Raw genomic sequence first — 21101 nt, forward strand, 5'->3', positions numbered from 1 at the left:
GCCTTTTCCTGCATCACTTTCAGCGCTGAATGCTCGAAACACACATCAAGTCGAATGGCGGGGCATTTGAATATATAGCTCTAAAGGCAGGCCAACAAAACAAATTTCACACCTTCAAAAACACAATGATGTCACTTCTGTTTTTAACGGATATGGCGTCACATTATTTTTTCTTCTGCCGGAAGTGTTCCCTCCACATACAGATGGTGCTAAGCCCCATGAACTGCCGATGAACCGCCATGTTTTGAACGTATGGGCTCCTATGGAAGCTTCGCTACTAGGTGTATTTACCTTGGTATAGTCCTGGAGATCTCGTGGCCTCGTTTGTCGTCGCCCACTTTGTCTTGGCGCATGTAGTTCCAGAGCAGTTTAGTCGGCCCTACCCTCACCACTGTCGACTTCTTCCTTGGACACATTGCAGAATGGCTTCAACTGACTTGCATCTGCTGTCATAAAATACAGACTGGCATTCTTGGCATAGCAGTTCTTTTTTTCTTTTTCTTTTCTTCTTGACTAAAATAACTGGACTGCTGGGCTCAGACTCACTGTCTGGGATCAGTCCACAAGCCTTGAGCTAGTCGGCGATTTCTTGAAGCACCTGTCATTTTGCCCATGAAGCTTGGTAAAAGGGTTACTCACTGGTGTACTTCCTGGTTTTTTCTGATTGGTCGTGGTCAACACAGGCATGCATCAATGTTTCCTAGTGCTCATTGCAAAGCACTTTTGGTAACGGTTCAACAGCTCAAACAGCTCTTCTTTATGTGCTTCTGTCACAGATGGCCTGAACTTGACTTCCTCAGCCTCTATTGGTGATATCGTCTTTGTTGCTTGTTCAACGTAGTTGAACAAGCAACAAAGTATTTACACGATTGTAAGTCAACCCCTTTTTTTAAATTTGAAAGTCTGAAGTTGGGGGGTCGACTTACAATCGAAACCAAAACATGGCCCCGCCAAAAAAAGCGATACCAACTGGAGCTACAACGTAGTTACAATTTTATGTTTGCTCTATGGCCCTACCCGTCTCTTTTCACTATCCCGCGTGTTTGCTCGCTTTTCGGAAGGGTTTTTCAACATTTTTGAGAGTCTTACAGTGCATGCAACACTCATGGGGGAGTGTCGATAGTTGATGGAAGCGCCGCTGTTCTCATTTGCGGCGGCACCCTCAGAACGGCGGTGCTTGCGGGGAGTATCGGTAGTTCATGGAAGAACAGACACCGCTCGCGAGTTTCTCTTTCTCTGTTTAAAGGCATTGGTATTGGTTTGACGCGTTCCACTTGACTGCCGGCTACGTGCTACTTCTATGCTTCCCCAGTCATCATGAGTGCTCCTGGTCCACTAATCGTTCGGCACTCGTTCACAGCAGCGTTCGAGAGGGCTGCCATCCTTTACGCCGAAGAAACAAATCACTGCGCAGCGGGCCGCAATTGCGATGTTTCTAAACGGGAGGTGCGAGAGTGGCGACTGCAGCGAAGCGAAATTTTCACCTGTGTGACGGCAAGTGAGAAATTTCCCACGTGCCGAAGTATGGACGCTTTCCAGAGCTGTAGGCTAAGCTTGCGGCGTACGTCGCTGAAATGCATGATCGGTCCCTGCCAGTGAAGTGCGACGTGGTCATGAAATAAGCCCGGACCTCCGCCTTAATTTTAAGGTTCTGCTCCGCCGTGAGTACAACGAGTGGCTGACGGCAGAAGACTGCGAAATTACGCCAACCGGACCTGTCAAAAGAGCCTCCCTGATGGCTGCGTGTGGTTGGGTGCATTTGGCGTGGGCTGCTGTTCTGCAAGATGTCCTGGTGCGGTCGTTTGCCAAATTTGAAATTTCGCTGGACCACGACGCGCTGTGGGACCGCAGCAACGATGACGATGGCAGCACTAGTGAAGACGTGTAGTCCAGTGACGATGTAAGCTACTAATAAATTTTCGCTATCAAATGCGCCCTCGGGTATGCTCTCTTATTTTTTTTTTCCGGTGAAGCGATATGGGGGGGTCGACTTACAATCGTGTAAATACGGTGCCTTCATGCTTGACCTTCTCACTGGTTGAGAAGGCTAATCGATCATGGTCGCTGTTGATTTCAATCTCGCTGAGTAATGGGGCATCTTGCTCATCCAGCGGCATGACGGTGCCTTCTTACCTCTGCAGCACGACATTTTGTGTCAATGATGTCTGTTGCCACGATAATGTCAGGCCCTGTGAAGGCATCGTCCGGAACTATGTGCATCCTCAAGCCCTTGAACAGGTTACTGTCAACTTCTAAATCAGCCTCGATCTTGTGCATTGTTTTGCAAGTTCCACCAATACCGTATAACTGCTTACAGTTATTGGGCTGGCTACTCTTTTGCCCATCTGCATGGCACATTTTGACGTGATCAAGGTCATCTGCGCACCAGTGTCCAGAAGAGTGGCCACAGGTTCACCATTGACATGTACAGTTTTCAATGACTGACGTTCCAGGCCTGTCTTCCTAATTCTTCCTTTATGTGGACCACGTGAAGTGCGTTTCCTTTGAGCTTGGGACAGACCTTTGTGCCGTGCCCTTGTTTGCTGCAAGAAGGGCATTTTGTTTCATGTCGTGGACTCACGCAATCTTGCGCAAAGTGACCACAATCTTGACAATTATAGGTCCCTGCCGGTGTGTCTGCTTTGCCACATTCTCGTCCTGTCATGACGGCAGTTCGCTTGTTTTCGAAAATTGCGCAGGCTTCTTGTCACTGTGTCTTCGATCTGGCATGAACTTCACTTCTTTTTCTTTTGAAGCACTCGTAACTCTTAATGTCGCGCAGCAGGTCATTCATGAAATTGTAGACACGGATCCTCATAGCGTAACTTAATTCTCTCGACACCACTCCTGTGACGATTTCTTTCGTTCTCTCCACAGTGAGGCTAAGACTGACAAAGTTTTTCTCACGAGCGTAGCTCTTGTAATGCTCCCGTTTTTGTTGGACGCACTGTTCCATGAGGCTACATCGCTGTGTCTTCGATAGCGAATGAACGTAGGCATCTTGGAAGGCAGCTTCTCAGGATAGTCATAAAGCACAACTTCCTCCTGTGGACTGCTGCAAGTCCAATGAGGTGACGCAATACCCAACATTTTTAACTTTGCCATCCCACCAAGCTTGCAGTTTGGGTGAACTTGTCAATCTGTTCCTTCGCAGGAATGCTAGCTAGAGAATGTTGACACGATTGCTGATGTGTCCAGAATCACTCGCTTGGGCAACTGCACCTCAAGTTTCTCGAGGAGCTGTTTATTCTGACGCAACATTTGCAACAACATCTCCAAGACTCCCATGGACTCACCCCTCACCATAGGTAGCTGCCCTCTGCAGTAGCATGCTTCTTGAACTCCGAACGGTAGTGGGAACTCATGAATGTTTGATGGCCTTCTTATTAATTGAAGGAGCGCAGTCTTATCCCACTTCTGATCTGCAAACAATGTTGGAACAATGTTGAATAAAATGAAAAGAGATACATTGCAAGAACAGTCGTAGTGCGTGCACACACAAGCACAGATCAGACATATGCACACACAAGCACACACTGCACACACAAGCACACACTGTCATATGTAAGAGGCATGCCGCACAGAAAGGAAGAAAAGGATGATGTGCACGTATCGGTCTGAATGGCATGAGCCCTCAAGGCGTGTGACCCGAGCTGTGATCGAGGGAGAAGCGGTGCCGAGCTGGCATTATCGACGTGGCTCTGGGCCAAGAAGGTCGTAGCGTCAGCATCGCACTGGCGATGGGAGCCATGGAGGTTCGGTCAAGTCTGTGATGCTGGCGGGCCAGGTGTGTGGCCGTCGACCTGTGCGACGTTCGAGCGAGGGTTCTTGGACCTGCTGCATCCTCTCACGGCAGTGCCAGGCCCTCCAAGAAGGATCCACCTTCAGAAGCAGACCAGCAGGTACGATAGTCTCTGGGGCGTCTTGTTGGCACTCGAAGAAGTAGTAGCGGAACCCGGAGTTAGGCCTAACCGGTGAGGTCAAGGTTCCATGATGGAGTTCGGGACATCGGCATCAGAGATGGACGAGTTGACTGGCCAACACCAAGGCAGCAACACTTACAGAACACCGACTATGAAGGTCTGACACGCTTCACACTCTGAAGAAACGTGCGACGACAAAAGTCTGTAAGAACGCTCCTTTCTGATAGCATCGCAGCCATAGGCTAGGGTTGCCTGACTTTCGCATAGAAAATGCCTAGGACTATTGTAGATGGGGATAAGGACATGTTTAGGTTACGTAAGTGCTACCATTCCTTCATTGAGTTTTATTTTGAGTCAATTGAGGTTTGAGTTTGTGAGTTTCGAGTGTAATTAAAATCTGTTTGCTGTGCTGCTCTGCGTCTCCCAATCTCATCTCACGTGGCTTCCGCACGCCCCTGTGATCAGTGAAGCATGACACACACCAACTGCTGATCATGATAGTTTTGGCAGTGCCACCTAACTATAACAATACTGTATAATGAATTTTAATATAACGAAATTGTCATTATAGCAAAGTATATAACTCTTTATAACTTCTTGCCCATATTGCCACATCCTATATGGTCGCCGTGGGTACGTGCCAGGCGATAAGAACGATGCTGAAGTAGCGCGCGAGTGGAAAAACAGAGACAACGACGACGTCGCATTGACTGCTCTGATAAAGTGCTTTTACATGCCCTCGACACTGGCTTTCCCGTCTCCTACTGGGCTGTGACACTGGTGGAGGTGCGGAATAGGATTGCCTCATGCTCGGCACCCCTTCACGGAGCCATACATCGAACGCGGAATCACCTGCGTTCATCGAAACTCCTATTCACCGGTACAGTCGCCGCCTGCTAGGCCTGATGCCCGAGTTCAACCCTTTGCAGGACTCTGCAGGAATGCATCTACCTACTTGCGCCATGGCTACTGCAACTCCATCGCAGGTGACGCTACAGAATCCTCAGATACCAGAAAGTGTCCATGGTGACGCTTTTGAAGATGTCCAGATTGGCTGGAGCAATTTGAGCATGTCGCCAGTTATAATGAATGGGGCTCCCACCAAAAGCTGGCTAATGTCTATTTTGCGCTTCAAGACAGTGCGCGGACGTGGTTTGTGAACCGGGAGAGAAGTTTGACCACATGGGATGCCTTCCGCACCCAGCTGCTAGACACATTCACTAGTAGCGACAGAAGAGACAACGCGCAGCGCCTGCTCGAATCCCGCATTCAAAAACCAAACGAGAGCGTTGCCATGTTTGCAAAAGATAGACCCGCCTTTTCCGCAAAGCAGACCCTGAGATGGCCGAAGAAAAGAAGTTACGCTATCTCTGGCGTGGAGTGAAGGAGGAACTGTTTGCTGGACTCGTGAGGAACCCACCGACGACAGTGGCCGAATTCACCAAGGAGGCTACCGCTATAGAACGGGCACTAAAGCAACGGTACCGCCAATATGATCGCACGGACTCACCGGTGAATGCTTCAGTTCTACCTGAGAGCTGCGGCACGTCTATGCGTAAGGTCATCCGAGAGATCGTGTGAGAGGAGATCCGGCAGCTTGGGATTTCCTCTCCTCCTGTGGCACCAGCGGTGGCTTCTGTCGCTGATATCGTTCGGGAGGAAGTTCGACAGGCCTTTTCGTCGCCCGACTGGCAGGCGGTGCCGCGACGACTAACCTACGCGGAAGCTCTCTGTCGTCCACCTCCCGCGACTTCAATGCTGCTGACACCGTCAACCACTACGACGCAGCCATCACCACCACCCCTGATGCCATATTTTCGACAGTTACAGCTGCCGCCAGCTATGCCATATCGCTGTCAGCCGATCGCTGCACCTCGGTCTTACGGCAAATCCCCTGTCGGTTACCTGCTTCGAAAGACCGACTTGTGGCGCACCGCTGACCGCCGCCCGCTATGCTTTCACTGCGGCGAAGCAGGACATGTTTATCGCGCGTGCCACTACTGTGCAGCCGGATATCCAGTTTCCCAACTGCAATTACCCTGTGTTTGATGCTGCACGTACCTGCGACGAAAATTCTACAAACTTTCGGCCGGAAGGTTCAGTGACGCCTCGATCGCGTTCTCCTTCTCCAGCTCGTTATACCCCACCGACCCGTCGCGATTTTTCTGACGCCTCCAGGGGCAGGTCCCCTAGCCCGCGCCGGGGAAACTAGAGGCAGCCACCTCCGGGGGTGGGGTTGCAAACCGTTTAGCTTTCCAAGAGCCCCCATCACCGACGACCGACGACTACAACCACACCTCCTGTAACCGATGCCGTCAGCGCCGATATTGTCGTTTGCATTGACGGCCACCAAGCGGCTGCTCTCATCGATACTGGTTCCCATTTTTCGATAATAAGTGAGAAGCTGGCCGACAGGCTGAGAAAAGTGAAGACGCCGTGGACCGGGCCCAACATCAGAACTGCCGGTGGCCAGTTGATGACGCCGATTGGAAAATGCACAGCCAGAATAGTAATCGCCGGTGCAACCTTCATCGCCACCCTTGTCGTTCTCTTTGAGTGTTGTAAATAACTTATATTGGGGATGGATTTTTTGAGAGAGTATGGTGCAGTGATTAATGTCCGTGACCTCGTCGTCACATTTTCTACGAGTTCAGACGACGTCGACCCCGCGGTACACCAGTGACCCTGCTTATGTATCGCCAACGGCGACGTCACGCATCTGCCGCGAAGCTGTTCCCTCGTACCTGTAATCTGTGACAGCTTGAACACCAGGACTGGCGTTGCTGAACACATCGACGCACTGGTACTGAGTCAAGGCGTTTCCATCGCCAGGGCCATAATTAACGTTCACGATGGACATGCTGAACTCCTGCTGACGAATTTTACCAGGGAACGTCGACACATTGTTAAAAGCACGGCTGTTGCTTACTTCGACGAATTTACCTCAATACAAGACTGCCTCTCAGTAGAGCACGTGACGTCCACCGTGGCCATGCCTGCCTCTGTGGTTGATATCAGTCCCACCTTGTCACCCGTCGAACGCAACAGCCTCCTTGAGCTCATCAATGAGTTTCAGAGCTGCTTTTCATCCACGTCACGAGTCAGCCAGACGCCGCTCACTAAGCACCGTATTGTCACCGAAGTCGACGCCAGACCAATTCAGCAGAATCCTTATCATGTAGCACCGAAAGAGTGCGAGGCGATACAAACGCAAGTGAAGACGATGCTCTTGAGGACGGGGTTATTCGGCCATCTAAGAGTCCTTGGGCATCGCCTGTTGTGTTAGTGAAAAAGAAGCACGGTAGCCTGCGCTTCTGTGTTGACTATCGAAAACTCAACCAGATCACAAAGAAAGACGTTTATCCGCTGCCGCGTATCGACGATTCACTGGACAGGCTACGAAATGCACGTTACTTTTCGTCGATGGACTTGAAAAGTGGCTACTGGCAAATAGAAGTTGATGAACGAGACCATGAGAAGACTGCTTTTGTGACGCCCGACGGACTTTATGAATTTCAGGTGCTCCCTTTCGGTTTGTGCTCTGCGCCAGCAACGTTTCAACGACTAATGGACACGGTACTCTCAGGCCTCAAATGGCAAACCTGTCTGGTCTACCTTGATGACGTGATTGTTTTCTCCGTCATGTTCAAGGAACACTTACGGAGACTAAAGATGGTCTTTGAAGCTATACGCTCAGCTGGTCTAACTTTAAAACCTTAAAAGTGCCATTTTGGCTTTGAAGAGCTTCAATTTCTCGGCCACATTGTCAGTCATGAAGGTGTCCGACCTGACACTGATAAAATCTATGCCGTTGCTAATTTCCCAACGCCATCAGATAAAAAGGCCGTGCGACGTTTTCTGGGCCTTTGCGCTTACTACCAATGCTTTATTGCAGAATTTTCGTGCATCGCATGGCCATAATACATCTAACCAGAGAAGATGTCCCCTTCGTGTGGGGTGAAGACCAGCAACGGGCATTTCACGACCTACTGCAACGACTGCAGACGCCTCTCGTGCTCGCACACTTTGATGACGACGCTCCTACGATTCTTCATACCGACGCTAGTAATGTCGGCCTCGGCGCAGTGCTTGTACAGCGGCAGGACGGCACCGAAAGAGTGATTGCTTATGCCAGCAGGACGCTATCAAGGTTGGAGGCAAACTACTCCACTACAGAAAAAGAATGTCTCGCACTGGTGTGGGCCGTCCTGAAATTTCGGCCATATTTGTATGGTCGGTGTTTCACCGTTGTCAGTGATCATCATGCACTTTGCTGGCTTACTAATTTAAAAGATCCAGCTGGTTGGCTTGCGCGCTGGAGTCTTCGTATTCATCTTCAGTTAGATGAATGCGTCTTCGCATTCATCTAACTTTGGCGTGCAGTTACAATCTCGGCAATGTAGGGAAAGATTAGAAGGCGACCTACCGGTTAACGACCTTTTATGTTCCATTTGCCTCTGATTGATACACCGTCCCGTTTGCCCTACGTAGAACTGGCCACAGCTAAGGGGAATTTTATACACCACACCCATATGACAGTGAGTAAAACTGTTGTTCTTATTGTGCTTCACTGGACAAATATCTGTTCGTTTTTTGCCTTTTACCCGCTTCTTTTTATTCTGTACGGCAGCACATATCTTACCTAGCTTATTGGGAGCAGTGAAAGCAACATTAACATCATATCTACTTGCAACTTTTTTAAGCCAGTGCGACACTGAATGAATATACGGAATAGCCACTACTCTTTTTTTGCTACTAATGCTTTCTGTAATCACGTCCGTCCCTCTCGAAATCGACTTCTTTAGGCGCTCAGCCACAGTGGCCATCGCTACACTAGGATAACCTGCTTCTAATAGGCGCCGGACCTGCGCATTAAAACTGGCGCTCATTTTGTGCATGCAGGATCTGGTGAGGGAAGACTTAAGGCACGACATGGCAATTCAGTTTTTTACTAATTTGGAATGCTTGGATTGAAAGTTTAAAAAAGCTTTTTTGCATAATGAATCCTTACCAACTAGCTCAGCTTTCTGTCGTTCTAAGCAACAGGAATACAATGCCCGACACTACCAACTTCGGCACAGACCCGTCACATACAATGTCGGTGACCAGGTGTGGCTCTGGACTCCGATTCGTTGGCGGGGGCTGTCTGAGAAGCTCCTGCGAAGATACTTCGGCCTGTATACAGTTCTGTGCCGCGTCAGTGATGTGAATTATGAAGTTGTCCCCGGCAGCCATAACTTCTCCAAACGCTGGCGGCATCTGCCCGATGTTGTGCACCTGCTTCGTATGAAGCCATACATTTCCTCATGAGTTCAACTTTGCACCGTCTGTGCACAGCCTTCGGCGGTGGGTGCATAGGGACGATGCCTTTTTTTTTTCAAAGGGGGGGTAAATGCCACATCCTATATGGTCGCTGCGGGTATGTGCGAGGCGATGAGAATGACGCTGAAGTAGCGCTCGAGTGGAAAAACAGCGACGACAACGACGTCGCGTTGACTGCTCTGATAAAGTGCTTTTACACGTCTTCAACACCGGCTTTCCCATCTCCTACTGGGCTGTGACAATATAACGCCCTGTATTTTGAATCCTAATAAGCAAGGTGTGGTTATACAGTCGAACCCAGTTATAATGATACCGCTTTTAACAATATATCGGTTATAACAGTGAGAAGCTACTGCACCGTCGACTTTTGTATGCGTTCCGTGGTGAAATAACCCGCTTACTACAATGCCCCGATGCCGCATTATCGGTTATAACGATGAAGTCTGGCTGCTGGGTGTCCAAGCTGAAAGCCGAAAGGTAGTGAAATGTGAAATCCTTAAAAAGAATTTGAACCCTTTGAGGGTCAATGACCTAAATATACGGCGCCACGAACAAGTCCAAACATGGTCGATGCCTTATATTTATGGCACCGTCTGTACATTTAAAAAGCGCTCTAATTGTCTAACTTTTTCTTTTCTATCATGTGCTGCCACTATGTGGGAATAAGGGAATTTTTTTCGCTTGCCTCCCTCTCGGTTTTCGTTGCATGGTTTGGTTTAGAGCTAGTTTGCTCCCGCACATCTATATACTACCGCTCGCACATTGGCACGCGCGCAGGCAGGTGGCGGTTTGGGCTTCGTTCCATGGGCAGTTCTGGCTTCTTGCGCTCGCAAAACTGATGGCTATCTCGTTACTAATTGCTCAAAGGGCTACCGCTTGATTCTCGCTCGTTTAGTGCTCACAAGGGTGCGCATATAAAGGATGCCGCTGTGCATATGTTTCCATTGCTTTTTTCTTTTCTTTTGACACTCGCGAAAACTAATTGCCTCTGATTGGTGACAAGATGAAGATTAGAGGAAGTTTGTCGCACGTTTTGCTTTTTTGACGGGCACACAACCACACAGGTTTCTTGAGTGCGTGCACCTATGCAGTTTGATTACGCTATGGACAAAAATATTAGTGTAAGGTGAGCGTTGCGAAATGTTCTCGTGTGTGCATTTTCAAAGCCTTGAACTATGTGTATAACAATGCATCAAATTTTTAATTCCTATAAGTTTATTTCCGTTTCTATTGTTGTTATTCGTGAATGAAAAGTACATATATACCAACGCAAAATAATTTTTTCTCACTTTGCGGTCACCCTAGAAAAATTACTGTAAATTTATTTTGAAATAAATCCATAAGAAGAATTGGAATCTGCAATAAAAAAACGACCCTCAACGGGTTAAAAAAACGAAAAATTCGAGCCGCTTTTTGATGTGTCGCTGCTCCAACAACCGCTGCGCACTCATTTTCCAGCCGTTTCCGTGCGGCTCTCTCCCATCGCCCTTCCATTCCTCCGAACACGAATGGGCTGCGCCCATAGCTCTATGCCGCCCCACCCTCAGAAACACTAATGCACTGGCTCCTCATTCCTCGCTGGCTCCTCATTCAATGTAGTTCTGCGAACAGCTTAATCGCTCGCATTCGTTTTTGTTGGTTGTGTCAGTCATTCCTGGCTACGTGGTTTCTCAACTTCATTCACTTGACTCGCTGCCGAAACGGAAGATGGCTGATCCGCCCGCTGATAATCGGCAATGCACGACGTTGCCGGTGAGAACAAAGCGCACGGCTATAGATTTGGAAACTCAGTGCTTCTAACCTATGAGACGATCGTCGCGAATGTGGTTGCATTGGATAGCCATGGCAGCGATGACACGGTAGGGCAGGCTGCCTCAACGTTGTCCTCACAGGAGGCCCGGCATGATTCAGTCACTCTGGAGCTTCGTTTCCACGAGGAACCTTCCACTGCACTACTTGGAGCGCTTGGATACTTTGGAGAAAGATGTGGGCATGCTTCGCGTAAAGTATGCGTGGCTGACAGACATAGGCTTTTCTTGTGCAATCCAGTGAGAAGTACCTGGTGAGATGCTTGTGGCGATCTCTCCTCAGCATTTCGTCTGGATTTCGCAAGCTGACAGGCTGCCACGGCAGTCTTCTCGCAATTTTTAAAAGGCCCCTTTTGGGGCCACGAGAGTGATGACTCAGCGCTGCTTGCCACCCGTGACACCTCTTTGCAGTTATTAGAGCAGTGCCATTCTTTGAAGGGACACTAACAGCAAATACTCAGTCGATGTGAAGTGTTTAAATGCCATTGCAGAAACCTCACACCACTTTTTTTGTGCCAAGAAAAGACTTAGTTTACGAGAAAATTGCATGTGAAGGGTCGAAATACTTTTTTGGAAATTCAAATCTCACGCCACCCAACCGGGGGAGGAGTGCCATTGCATATGTCATCACCACCTTTTGCTGCCGTCGGTGAGTAAAATGGCGCCCGACAGACAGTGGTACCGAGCAAAGACAGTGCTGTTAAGAGGAAGGTTTAGCTCGAGTGCTCCTATCTACATACATGTAAAAGGAGAATTCGTTTTTCTCGGCAACCACTGCACCAAATTTGACGAGGTTTGTTGCATTTAAAAGACAAAATTAAAATCTAGTGACTGTTGGTTTCGAATTTTTGAGTTAGGTCGTCAATTTTTTATTAAAAATTGGCAAAAATCGTAAATTTTCAGAAAACGAAACTATCAAGTTTACAACTCTGTAACTCAACCACTAAATATGATAATACAATTCTGTGAATTGCATCTGATAGTACATCTAAAGCAGACGAAATTGATATGTTACACATGAATATAAAAAAATTTAATCGTAGGGAAATACTTTTGCAAAACCGTTGTAACCAACGTAACAAATTCACGTAAGATGTAAAATGACATATTGAATTGGTCCGCTTTGAATGATCTAATGGATGCCGTTTACAGAACCGCGATATCAGTTCTTGATGCAGAGCTATGAATTTGTAAACTTCGTGCTTCTATTTTTTTCAAACGGTCAAATATTTGAAAATCGTTTTAAGAAAATTTAAGTCCTAAATCGAAATTCCGCTTCCAACAGTCACTAGAATTTAACTTTATCTTTCAAATGCAACAAATTTCATCAAAATCGGTCCAGGGGTTATCTCATAAAAGCATTTTTGCATTTTACATGTATTTGAATAGGTCGCGTCGGAGTTGGGCCCGAGCTAAAGCTTCCTCTTAATGGCCGCTGCAGCTGCTTTTTGTTCAAGTGGAGTAGACCATCCGGGCATCCCGCAACATTGCAAGTGATCACATGGAAGTTGAATTCTGTGTTACGTGCAGTTTGTGCAAGTTTCGCGAGCCAGCAAAACCGGTGCAGCACTACGAGGTAATGAAAATACTGAAAAGTGAAAGCGTGAGTGGCGTGGAGGCGAGCGAAAGTGAAACTTTTCATAATTTCAATGAGTTCTTTTTTCTGAAAGTGAAGTAGAACTGGACAAGTAGCATTCTATTTCGTCTTGTAATACAGTAGAAGGATGGTTGAGCACTAGTAATAGAATTTAACTGAGGAGCGCTCTTGTGATCGGGCAAGTGCTTGAATTTCCCAGGGGAGTTTCGAATCATGTCCTGCACTTATCTCAATTTCTCGATTATTAAGGCTCTGTTTCCAATAATATTGACACCTCAGAGATTCTCGAGCACTAATCTATCATTTTAGTTTGACTTAATATTTGCCTTTAGTGTCCCTTTAACGCTGACAGCCGTGGCTTGTTACACGTAATCAGAGCGCCCAGCAAGCAGTTAAACGAGTGAATACAATCAGCAGCCGGGCGAAGGAAGGTGGTGGAGAGGGGCTTTGGCCTCCCTGCCTATATAGTTTTGTCATATCAGCTTAGCCATCCCCCTATTTTGATTTTTTCATGCAACCCGGTTATAACAATTATCAGTTGTAACAATGGAATTTTTGTGGCACTAGAATATTGTTATAAGTGGTTTTGACTGGACATGATTTCAGTATAATGAATTTTCCTGCTGTAACAAAGGAATACTGAGGCAATAAATAAAAACTGCCACAAGCACATACGGTCAAATGGTTGAATCACATGTGGCTCCATGCAAACGCACTTCTCAAGTTGCACAGCAGCAAGACCCTCTTGATGTCATGTTTTGTATCAAGTCCAAGTGTGACAAGATCTTGTCACACCTTGCGTGCCATATGCTGTGGTTGCAAGGGAAAGCATGCGAGGGTGAGCTGAAAATGGTGCTGGCTTGATGCGTGCTGACTTCCTGTGCCCGCAAAAGGAAGGTGCGGAGCTGAGCACATGGTAACATGATCGTGTGCACGGTTGGGGGCAGTGGAGGGCAGGTTAGTGTGCATCTCCTTCTCCAGTCCGCCCATGGCTGTGCATTGTTGTCACTAAGGCTGAGTGCATATGTGGCTCGCGTGCCCTATCTTAGCAGTAATCTGTAGTGGGTGCAAATTCTTGGTGAGCCGAGATGGCCGTGGCTTCATGCGCGCTGTCTTTCCTGCACGATTAGTTCTGGAGGTTGCGCACTGTCAAGTTTGAGAGGCACGGTGAAGCAAGAGGCAGATGATGCACTCTCTACCCTCTGCCTGCGCTCTTTATGATAGTGTTTTCCCATTGTGGCCAACACTATCAGTCACGACAAAGGAGAGGACACGATTTCCGATTTCATCCCTCCATCCAATGACATTGTGTAGGGATGCTGCATTAATGACACATCTAGGAGGAATTTGTATGGTATCGCGTATTTGATTGTCAAAAATGTTTAAAAATTTGTTCAAGAAGCTAAGTACTGCACAGTGAGCTATGAAAGTTAAAATAGGCACAATATTAAGAGACAGGAAGACAGCAGCCTAGATTAGAGAGCAAGCGGAGGTAGCTAATATTCTAATTGAGATTTAAGAGAAAGAAGTAATAATTTTTAGGGTCTTGTCATATGTAGAGCAGATAGTCTGTGGTCTGTTGGGAGAATGAGGGTGCCACAGCAATGGAACTGCAGTTGAGGACAGCAGAGGATTAGGTGGTGTGAGGAAATTAGAAAGTTCGTAGGCAAAGCATGTAATCAGCTGGTGCAAGACAGGTGTAATAATAATAATATTTGGGGTTTTATGTGCCAAAACCACTTCCTGATTATGAGGCACACCGTAGTGGAGGACTCCAGAAATTTTGACCACCTGCACCACGTGCACCTAAATCTAAGCACACGGGTGTTTTCGCATTTCGCCCCCATCGAAATGCGGCCGCCGTGGCCGGGATTCGATCCTGCGACCTCGTGCTCAGCAGCCCAACACCATAGCCACTGAGCAACCATGGCGGGTAAGACAGGTGTACTAATCACCCTAATTTATGTCTTGCAGTGTACATTAACCTTTTCAGGGTCGATTTCTTTTGCCATATGCAACCACCCAGGGTCGATTTTTTTAATTGCAGATTGCAATTCTTCTGAGGGACCTATTTTGAAAAAAATTTACTATAATTTTTCTAGGGTGATCGTAAAGTGAGAAAAATATTTTGTGTTGGTATATATGTACTGTTTATTCATGAATAACAACAATAAAAAAGGAAATAAACTTGAATTAAAAATTTGATGCATTGTTATACACATAAGGCTTAGAAAATGCACACACGAGAATGTTTCGCAAGTGTCAAATGTTCCTGCTCTTACACTAATATTTACGTCCATAGCGTAATCGAACTGCGTAGGTGAGTGCACTCAAGAAAACTGTGGTTGTGTGCCCGTCAAAAAAGCAACACGTGTGTCAAACTTCCACTAATCTTCATCTTATTGCCAACCAGAGGCAATTAGTTCTCGCGGGTCTCCAAAAAAAGAAAACAAAAGGAAACGCATGCACGGTGGCATTATTCCTATGCGCACCCCCGTGAGCACTAAACGAGCGAGAAGCAGGCAGTCGCCTTTTGAGCGATTAGTAACGAGATAGCCATCAGTTTTTGCGAGCATAAGAAGCTGAAACCGCCCGCGGAACAAAACCCATACCGCCGCCCACCCTTGCGTGCGCCAATGCGTGAGTGGTAGTATATAGACAGGCGTGAGCAAACTAGCTCTAAAACAAACCATGCAACGAAAGCCGAGAGGGAGGTGCGAGAAAAAATTCCTTTTATTCCTACATAGTGGCAGCATATGCCAGAAAAGAAAATGTTAGGAAATTGGCACGCATTTTAAATGTACAGACAGCGCTGTAAATATACGGCGTCGACCATTTTGGACTTGTTTGCGGCATCATATATTTACATCATTGACCCTGAAAGGGTTAATTGGAGTAGTAGTAATTTATTCAATCACATGTTGGCTGCAGATGTAGGATGAACTTCCGTGTTCAGAGCCACATGCCAGTAAAAAGATTATTTGAATGTAGTCCTTTACTGGAAAGAGTGAAAGTCAGAATGAATAAACAGAAGGCAATGGAGAGAAAGAAACCTGTCACTGTTGCACAGCTTGACACAGCATTCTAATGTGCCTGTGCCTAAAGTTTCGAATCAAATCAATTTTATGGGCCAGTGTACATGCTAGATGGTCATTTCGGGCTAAAGGCTGCACAAGTAGTTTGATATGTCCCAAAAGACCTTACAAGGCAGAAGCAGTCAAACAGTGTTGCCAGTTACAACAGTACAGAATAACAATAACTAAAAGCAAATGCAAACGTACGCTGGAATTGCTGTAAATAATTTAGCATTGTTCTCACCCATAGAGAACGTAACAACATAAAAGAAAATTGGAACACTGATGAAAATGTAGCTAGGAAGTAGGTTTGATATATGGCTTGACAAAAACCAGAGAGGACCGTCATTGATAAGCAAAGGGAAGTTGGCTGCTGACCATACATTCAAAGCGTTATAACTAACACCATAACGGCCTGTAGAACAAGCAGAGCAAGAAGCATCGCAAAAATAATGTAGTAGACTGCTTTCAGTTGTAGTGTTTGACTTTCTCTGAGTAGTGTCTCCTCCTGGGCTCTTGCAGCACTTCGAGGCAGGTGCTGAGCTGCAGGGTCAACAATTCTAGTGGGAGCAGCCTGTCCAGCCTTCCCCTGAATCGCGCAAGGCGTCGTCTGCAGCGGCTGGCACTGCAGACGGACTACCTGGATGACAGACTCCGTGCCATGGGCTCCTTAGGAGACAGTGCATCTACGCTCTTGCGGAGTGTGTCAGGCGACGTGAGCATGGCATCGTGTGAGAAGAGCTCAGCGGCACATTCTTTCGATGCAGGCTGAGGGATTCGTCTCATCTAACGAGAGAAGCCGATACAAACTGTCAGTGCCTCGAGTTACTCTAAGGCTGAGGTCTGTCGTACAGCTTCGTACACAGTTCAGGCTCAACATGATGTTTTCAGAAGAATGAATGCTCTCCTCTTCATTTGAATTTCAAGCGTGGCTGGTATAGAACATCAGCCAGAGAATGTCCACCAACGGAGCCTCCGTCGCAGTAGCTGCTCTGTAAACAGGCCGTTGGAATGTGCAGCCAGACGCCAGCATTGCTAAAGCTGGCACAGCACACAGGAACATGTGCAGAGAGCAGAGGGTATGAAAGCGAAGCGCTCAGTGGGTGTATGGTGAGGTATTTCGAAATATTCCGGCTTATTGCAGTAATTTCACTGGATATACATGGTAAGGCACTTGCAAAGTGTTTGGTAGATCTTGGGCAATGGCAAACCAGGCCTGAAGGACTTTCAAAGGGTGCTGAAACCTCTTACACAGCATTACTGTCTTTGATGCATGAATTGCTCAAATTTTCATACATCTGCAGTGTATTTTCTTTTTTTTTTGCCATTCTTGCAAGTGACAAACCTGCTTAGCACTGTCCCTGTGCTTATGCAGCCTGTATAGTGCATGGCTGAGCACCCCAAATTGTTGAATCCATTGCACCTATTCTGGCTGTCATGCTCATTAGTATGTTTCCCTCACATGGTCCTTAGATCATCATTTACATTAAGCTTGTCCATCACTTGTCATAAGGATCTGTGAGTACCCGTAAAGGAAATTCTGCAGAATCATACCCTTAAGTAGGGCTGCGTGTCGGTTTCCATTCTCTTGTACTGTACTTTTCCCAGAATGCCTGTCTTGGTAATGCTGTCATCATGTTTGCCACCTTGCTAGCATCGTTATCACTATACTTAATAAGGTATATGTACTAGCTAGCTGTGGTGTAATTCAGTGTCCTACAAAAAAAAAAAGGTCTGCGTGAAGTACTGCAGTCACTAACTGATTTATCAGACACAAAAAAGCCCCAGTGAGCAGGCAGTCTGCAAAAACAAATTTTAGGAAATTTTGTTCTTTTGTACAACGCCAGCAGTACAGAAAACTCATTTAGACTTTTTCACAGCACCGTATTTCAGTGCAACAATCTCTGAAATTTCATGATGGTCAAAGTCATAGGCGCGCTTTGCATTGATTCATCACAAAGCTTGATGTGCATAATGTGTCGTTGTGAAGTGCAGATGTCGCATGCAGCTTTGACTGTGTGACATCTACATTTTAAGCCGTATGGTGTAAATTTGGTTTGGAATGCTTTGCTTATATGCAAAATCAGCCTATTCCCTTTATGGAGTAAGTACACAGATAAACTTTGCAGGCGATCTCATGGTAGCTGCTGGCTGGTTGCCTACAGACCCAAACGTGGCTTCGCATGACCGATAGGCCACTCGTACAAACATATCAGTGTCAAGCTTTTCATGACTGCTTGCTATCAACCACTGTGCAGGCCTGTGTGAATTTTCATCATGGCCCCACTGCCTGATCGCTTTGGCCTAGCGAATGCTACTTCATTTGTTTTCACACCATAAGTGATCGTGAGGATGAATTGTAAAAACATTAATGATATGCAGATAAAAACAGACAGCTTTATAGCACTCCTCAGTGTTTCAGGATTGGTGTGCAAAAGAAAACAGTGATTTTGCATTCATTTGTTCTCCAATGGCACTGGGATGTAACACAGCAACTGCACAAAAAAATGAAAGCTGAAAAAACTATTAGTTGAAAACATTGCAAAGAGAACTTTGAAAACCTCAAAACCCCTTGGGCTGTAGTTTTTTGCCTGTGTGGACACATTCTCCTTCCATTTTGATGAAATATTTTGCTTCTTTGTATCAGTTTCATGCACCTGGTAAAGTTTGTTCTTTCTCCTTGAAGTTGATCAAGTCTCTTCAAGGTGATAATCGGAATTGATGAAGCAGGAGGCAGGTTGGAGGTAACAAACTTGGAGATATAGCAGCAAAAATATTTACACAGTCAAATGCAAAGTTTGTAGAAGGATACCGATGAAAAACACGTGTAAACAGCGCCTTACTCTTCTACTATTTCCTGAGTTAGAGCCTAGGACTACTGTCCCCACATATGACTAACCGAGTCGCACTGTTCGGCCACCAAGTGGATACGGCCTGGACTAGCATTCCATCGTACGGAGTCTTACTGACCTATCAGTCTAGTGATTACAGCCTAGACTGAAAGGAATGGGTTCCAGACAGTCTTCAAGTACATTTAACTAAACAAATGAGAAAGGGAAAGTGAAAACTGCAGGCCCGCTTCGACATTACCCTAGCCAATCCGGTTACAGCTGCACTTAAATGACCACCTACTGCTTTTTGTTTTTTATTATTTTATATACAGATACTGCAGACCCTTCTCAACCCCATGCAGGAGTGGGTACATAGAAAACAGACAGCAGCAATGAATTTAAATGACTTGCTTGGTATAGTTGCCAAAAAATAATGCATACAAAAGTGGAAAAACATAGCAATGCACTGGACATGAATAAATGCTAGTACAAGGGAATATCATTCCACTCGGAGTATACTACACTGGACTTGAATTTCAGCAAAAACTCTTATTAGTACTAATGCAATTTAACAAATGATTCCAATGAGACGGAGTTCACAGTATCTCCAGATAACGTATTCCGATAATAAACTACGCAAGGAAATAGAGAATTTGTGAACCTTAATGTAGCTTCTGGTTGTCTAATAGTTTTACTGTGATGTGTTTGAAAGGATGCTGAAGATATCATTCCTGTTATAAAGTTCATGTGATAAAGTTGGTAAATAAATGTTACTCTAGATATCCTGTGCTGCTCTAGTTTTTGTAGGTTGGCCCTATTACTTAAGTGGCTGACAATGGAATGACATGAGTAAACAGAATAAATAAAACACAAAACTAAATTCTGTACCCTTTCAATTTTATTAATCAAGTATTGATTGCAAGGGATCCAGATAGCAGATGCATACTTCGATTTTCGTTGTACCAGTGTTTTGTATGCAATTATTTTTACTTCAGGGGTAGTATTACGTAGCTTACTTTTAAAAAATGACAATTTCTGTAGTGCACCCTGACAAGACATTATCAACAGGCGGTTCCCAATTGAGATTACTCATAAGTGTGATGCCTAAATATAAAAGTTCTCATCATGGTAGCGTTACCTAAGAGTAAGTAAAGTCAAGGAGTCTCTTTTTGTTGCATAAGCATAAGGCAAGCTGTTTTATAAGTGTTTATTCTTAAGCCCCACTTTGCACACCAGACATAAAGGCAGTGCAAAGCATTGTCCAATTTAATTTGGTCATCTAGGTTGCTTATGGATGTGTATACATCACATTCATTCGCAAATAGTTTAATCTGATTGGTGTTTCAATGCAAAGATGAATATCATTAATATATACCAAAAAAGAAGAGGTCAGAGGAGCAAGCCCTGTAGAATGCCTGAGTACACATCTAAATCTTTGGAGACACTCCCATTAATGGCAACACACTGCATTCTATGTGTTAACTAAGATTCAATCCATGCCTTCCCCCAGCTCCACAGGAGGAAGGCCAGTAAAACAGTGCCAAACCACACACTTAGTCATGCGTGGCTCTGCTTTCGCAAACACCAGAGACCAGCGGAGCTGCAGGAAGGCCAGTAAAGTAGTGGCAAATCACACACTTAGTCATGTGCGGCTCTGCAATCGCAAATACCAGAGACCAGCGGAGCTGGGGGAAGACCAGTAAAGTAGTGCCAAACCGCACACTTACTCATGCGTGACTCTGCTATAGTAAACACCAGAGACCAGCGGAACTTCGGAAAGGCCAGTAAAGTAGTGCCAAACCACACACGTAGTCATGCATGGCCCTGCCATCGCAAACACCAGAGACCAGCGGAGCTGGGGGAAGGCAAGTAAGGTGGTGCCAAACCGCACACTTAGTCATGCACCGGCGTGACTCTGCTATTGTAAACACCAGAGACCAGCGGAGCTCGGGAAAGGCCAGTGAAGTAGTGCCAAACTGCACACTTAGTCATGCATGACTCTGCTATTGTATACACCAGAGAACAGTGGAGCTCCGGAAAGGCCAGTAAAGTAGTGCCAAGCCGCACACTTAGTCATGCATGGCCCTGCCATCGCAAACACCAGAGATGTGCGGAGCTGGGGAAAGACCAGTAAAGTAGTGCCAAACCGCACACTTAGTCATGCGTGGCTCTGCTATCGCAAGCACCAGAAACCAGCGGAGCTGGGGGAAGACAAGTAGTGCCAAACCGCACACTTAGTCATGCCTGGCTCTGCTATCGCAAACACCAGAGATCAGCGGAGCTGCGGGAAGACCAGTACAGTAGTGCCAAACCGCGCAATTAGTCATGCGTGACTCTGCTATTGTAAACACCAGAGACCAGTGGAGCTGGGGGAAGGCAAGTAAGGTAGTGCCATACTGCACACTTAGTCATGCGTGGCTCTGCTATCGCAAACACCAGAGACCAGCGGAGCTCGGGAAAGGCCAATAAAGAAGTGCCAAACCGCACACATTGTCATGCGTGGCTCTGCTATTGCAAGCACCAGAGACCAGCAGAGCTGGGGGAAA

General features: G+C 46.3%; 1 protein-coding gene across 2 annotated transcripts in view; it reads left to right on the forward strand.

Annotated features, from left to right (window-relative positions):
* LOC142580099 (uncharacterized) overlaps positions 1–19335 on the forward strand; it is a 28768-nt gene extending 9433 nt beyond the window's left edge. For both annotated transcript variants that reach the window (XM_075690886.1, XM_075690887.1), the window contains exon 5: positions 16247–19335. In XM_075690886.1, coding sequence (XP_075547001.1) covers positions 16247–16496 — 250 coding nt within the window. In that variant the 3' untranslated portion in view covers positions 16497–19335. The remainder of the gene's footprint in view (positions 1–16246) is intronic.
* The last annotated feature ends 1766 nt before the right edge of the window (positions 19336–21101 follow it).

This window comes from Dermacentor variabilis, chromosome 4 (genome assembly GCF_050947875.1).
Source record: "Dermacentor variabilis isolate Ectoservices chromosome 4, ASM5094787v1, whole genome shotgun sequence".
Classification (NCBI taxonomy): domain Eukaryota; kingdom Metazoa; phylum Arthropoda; class Arachnida; order Ixodida; family Ixodidae; genus Dermacentor; species Dermacentor variabilis.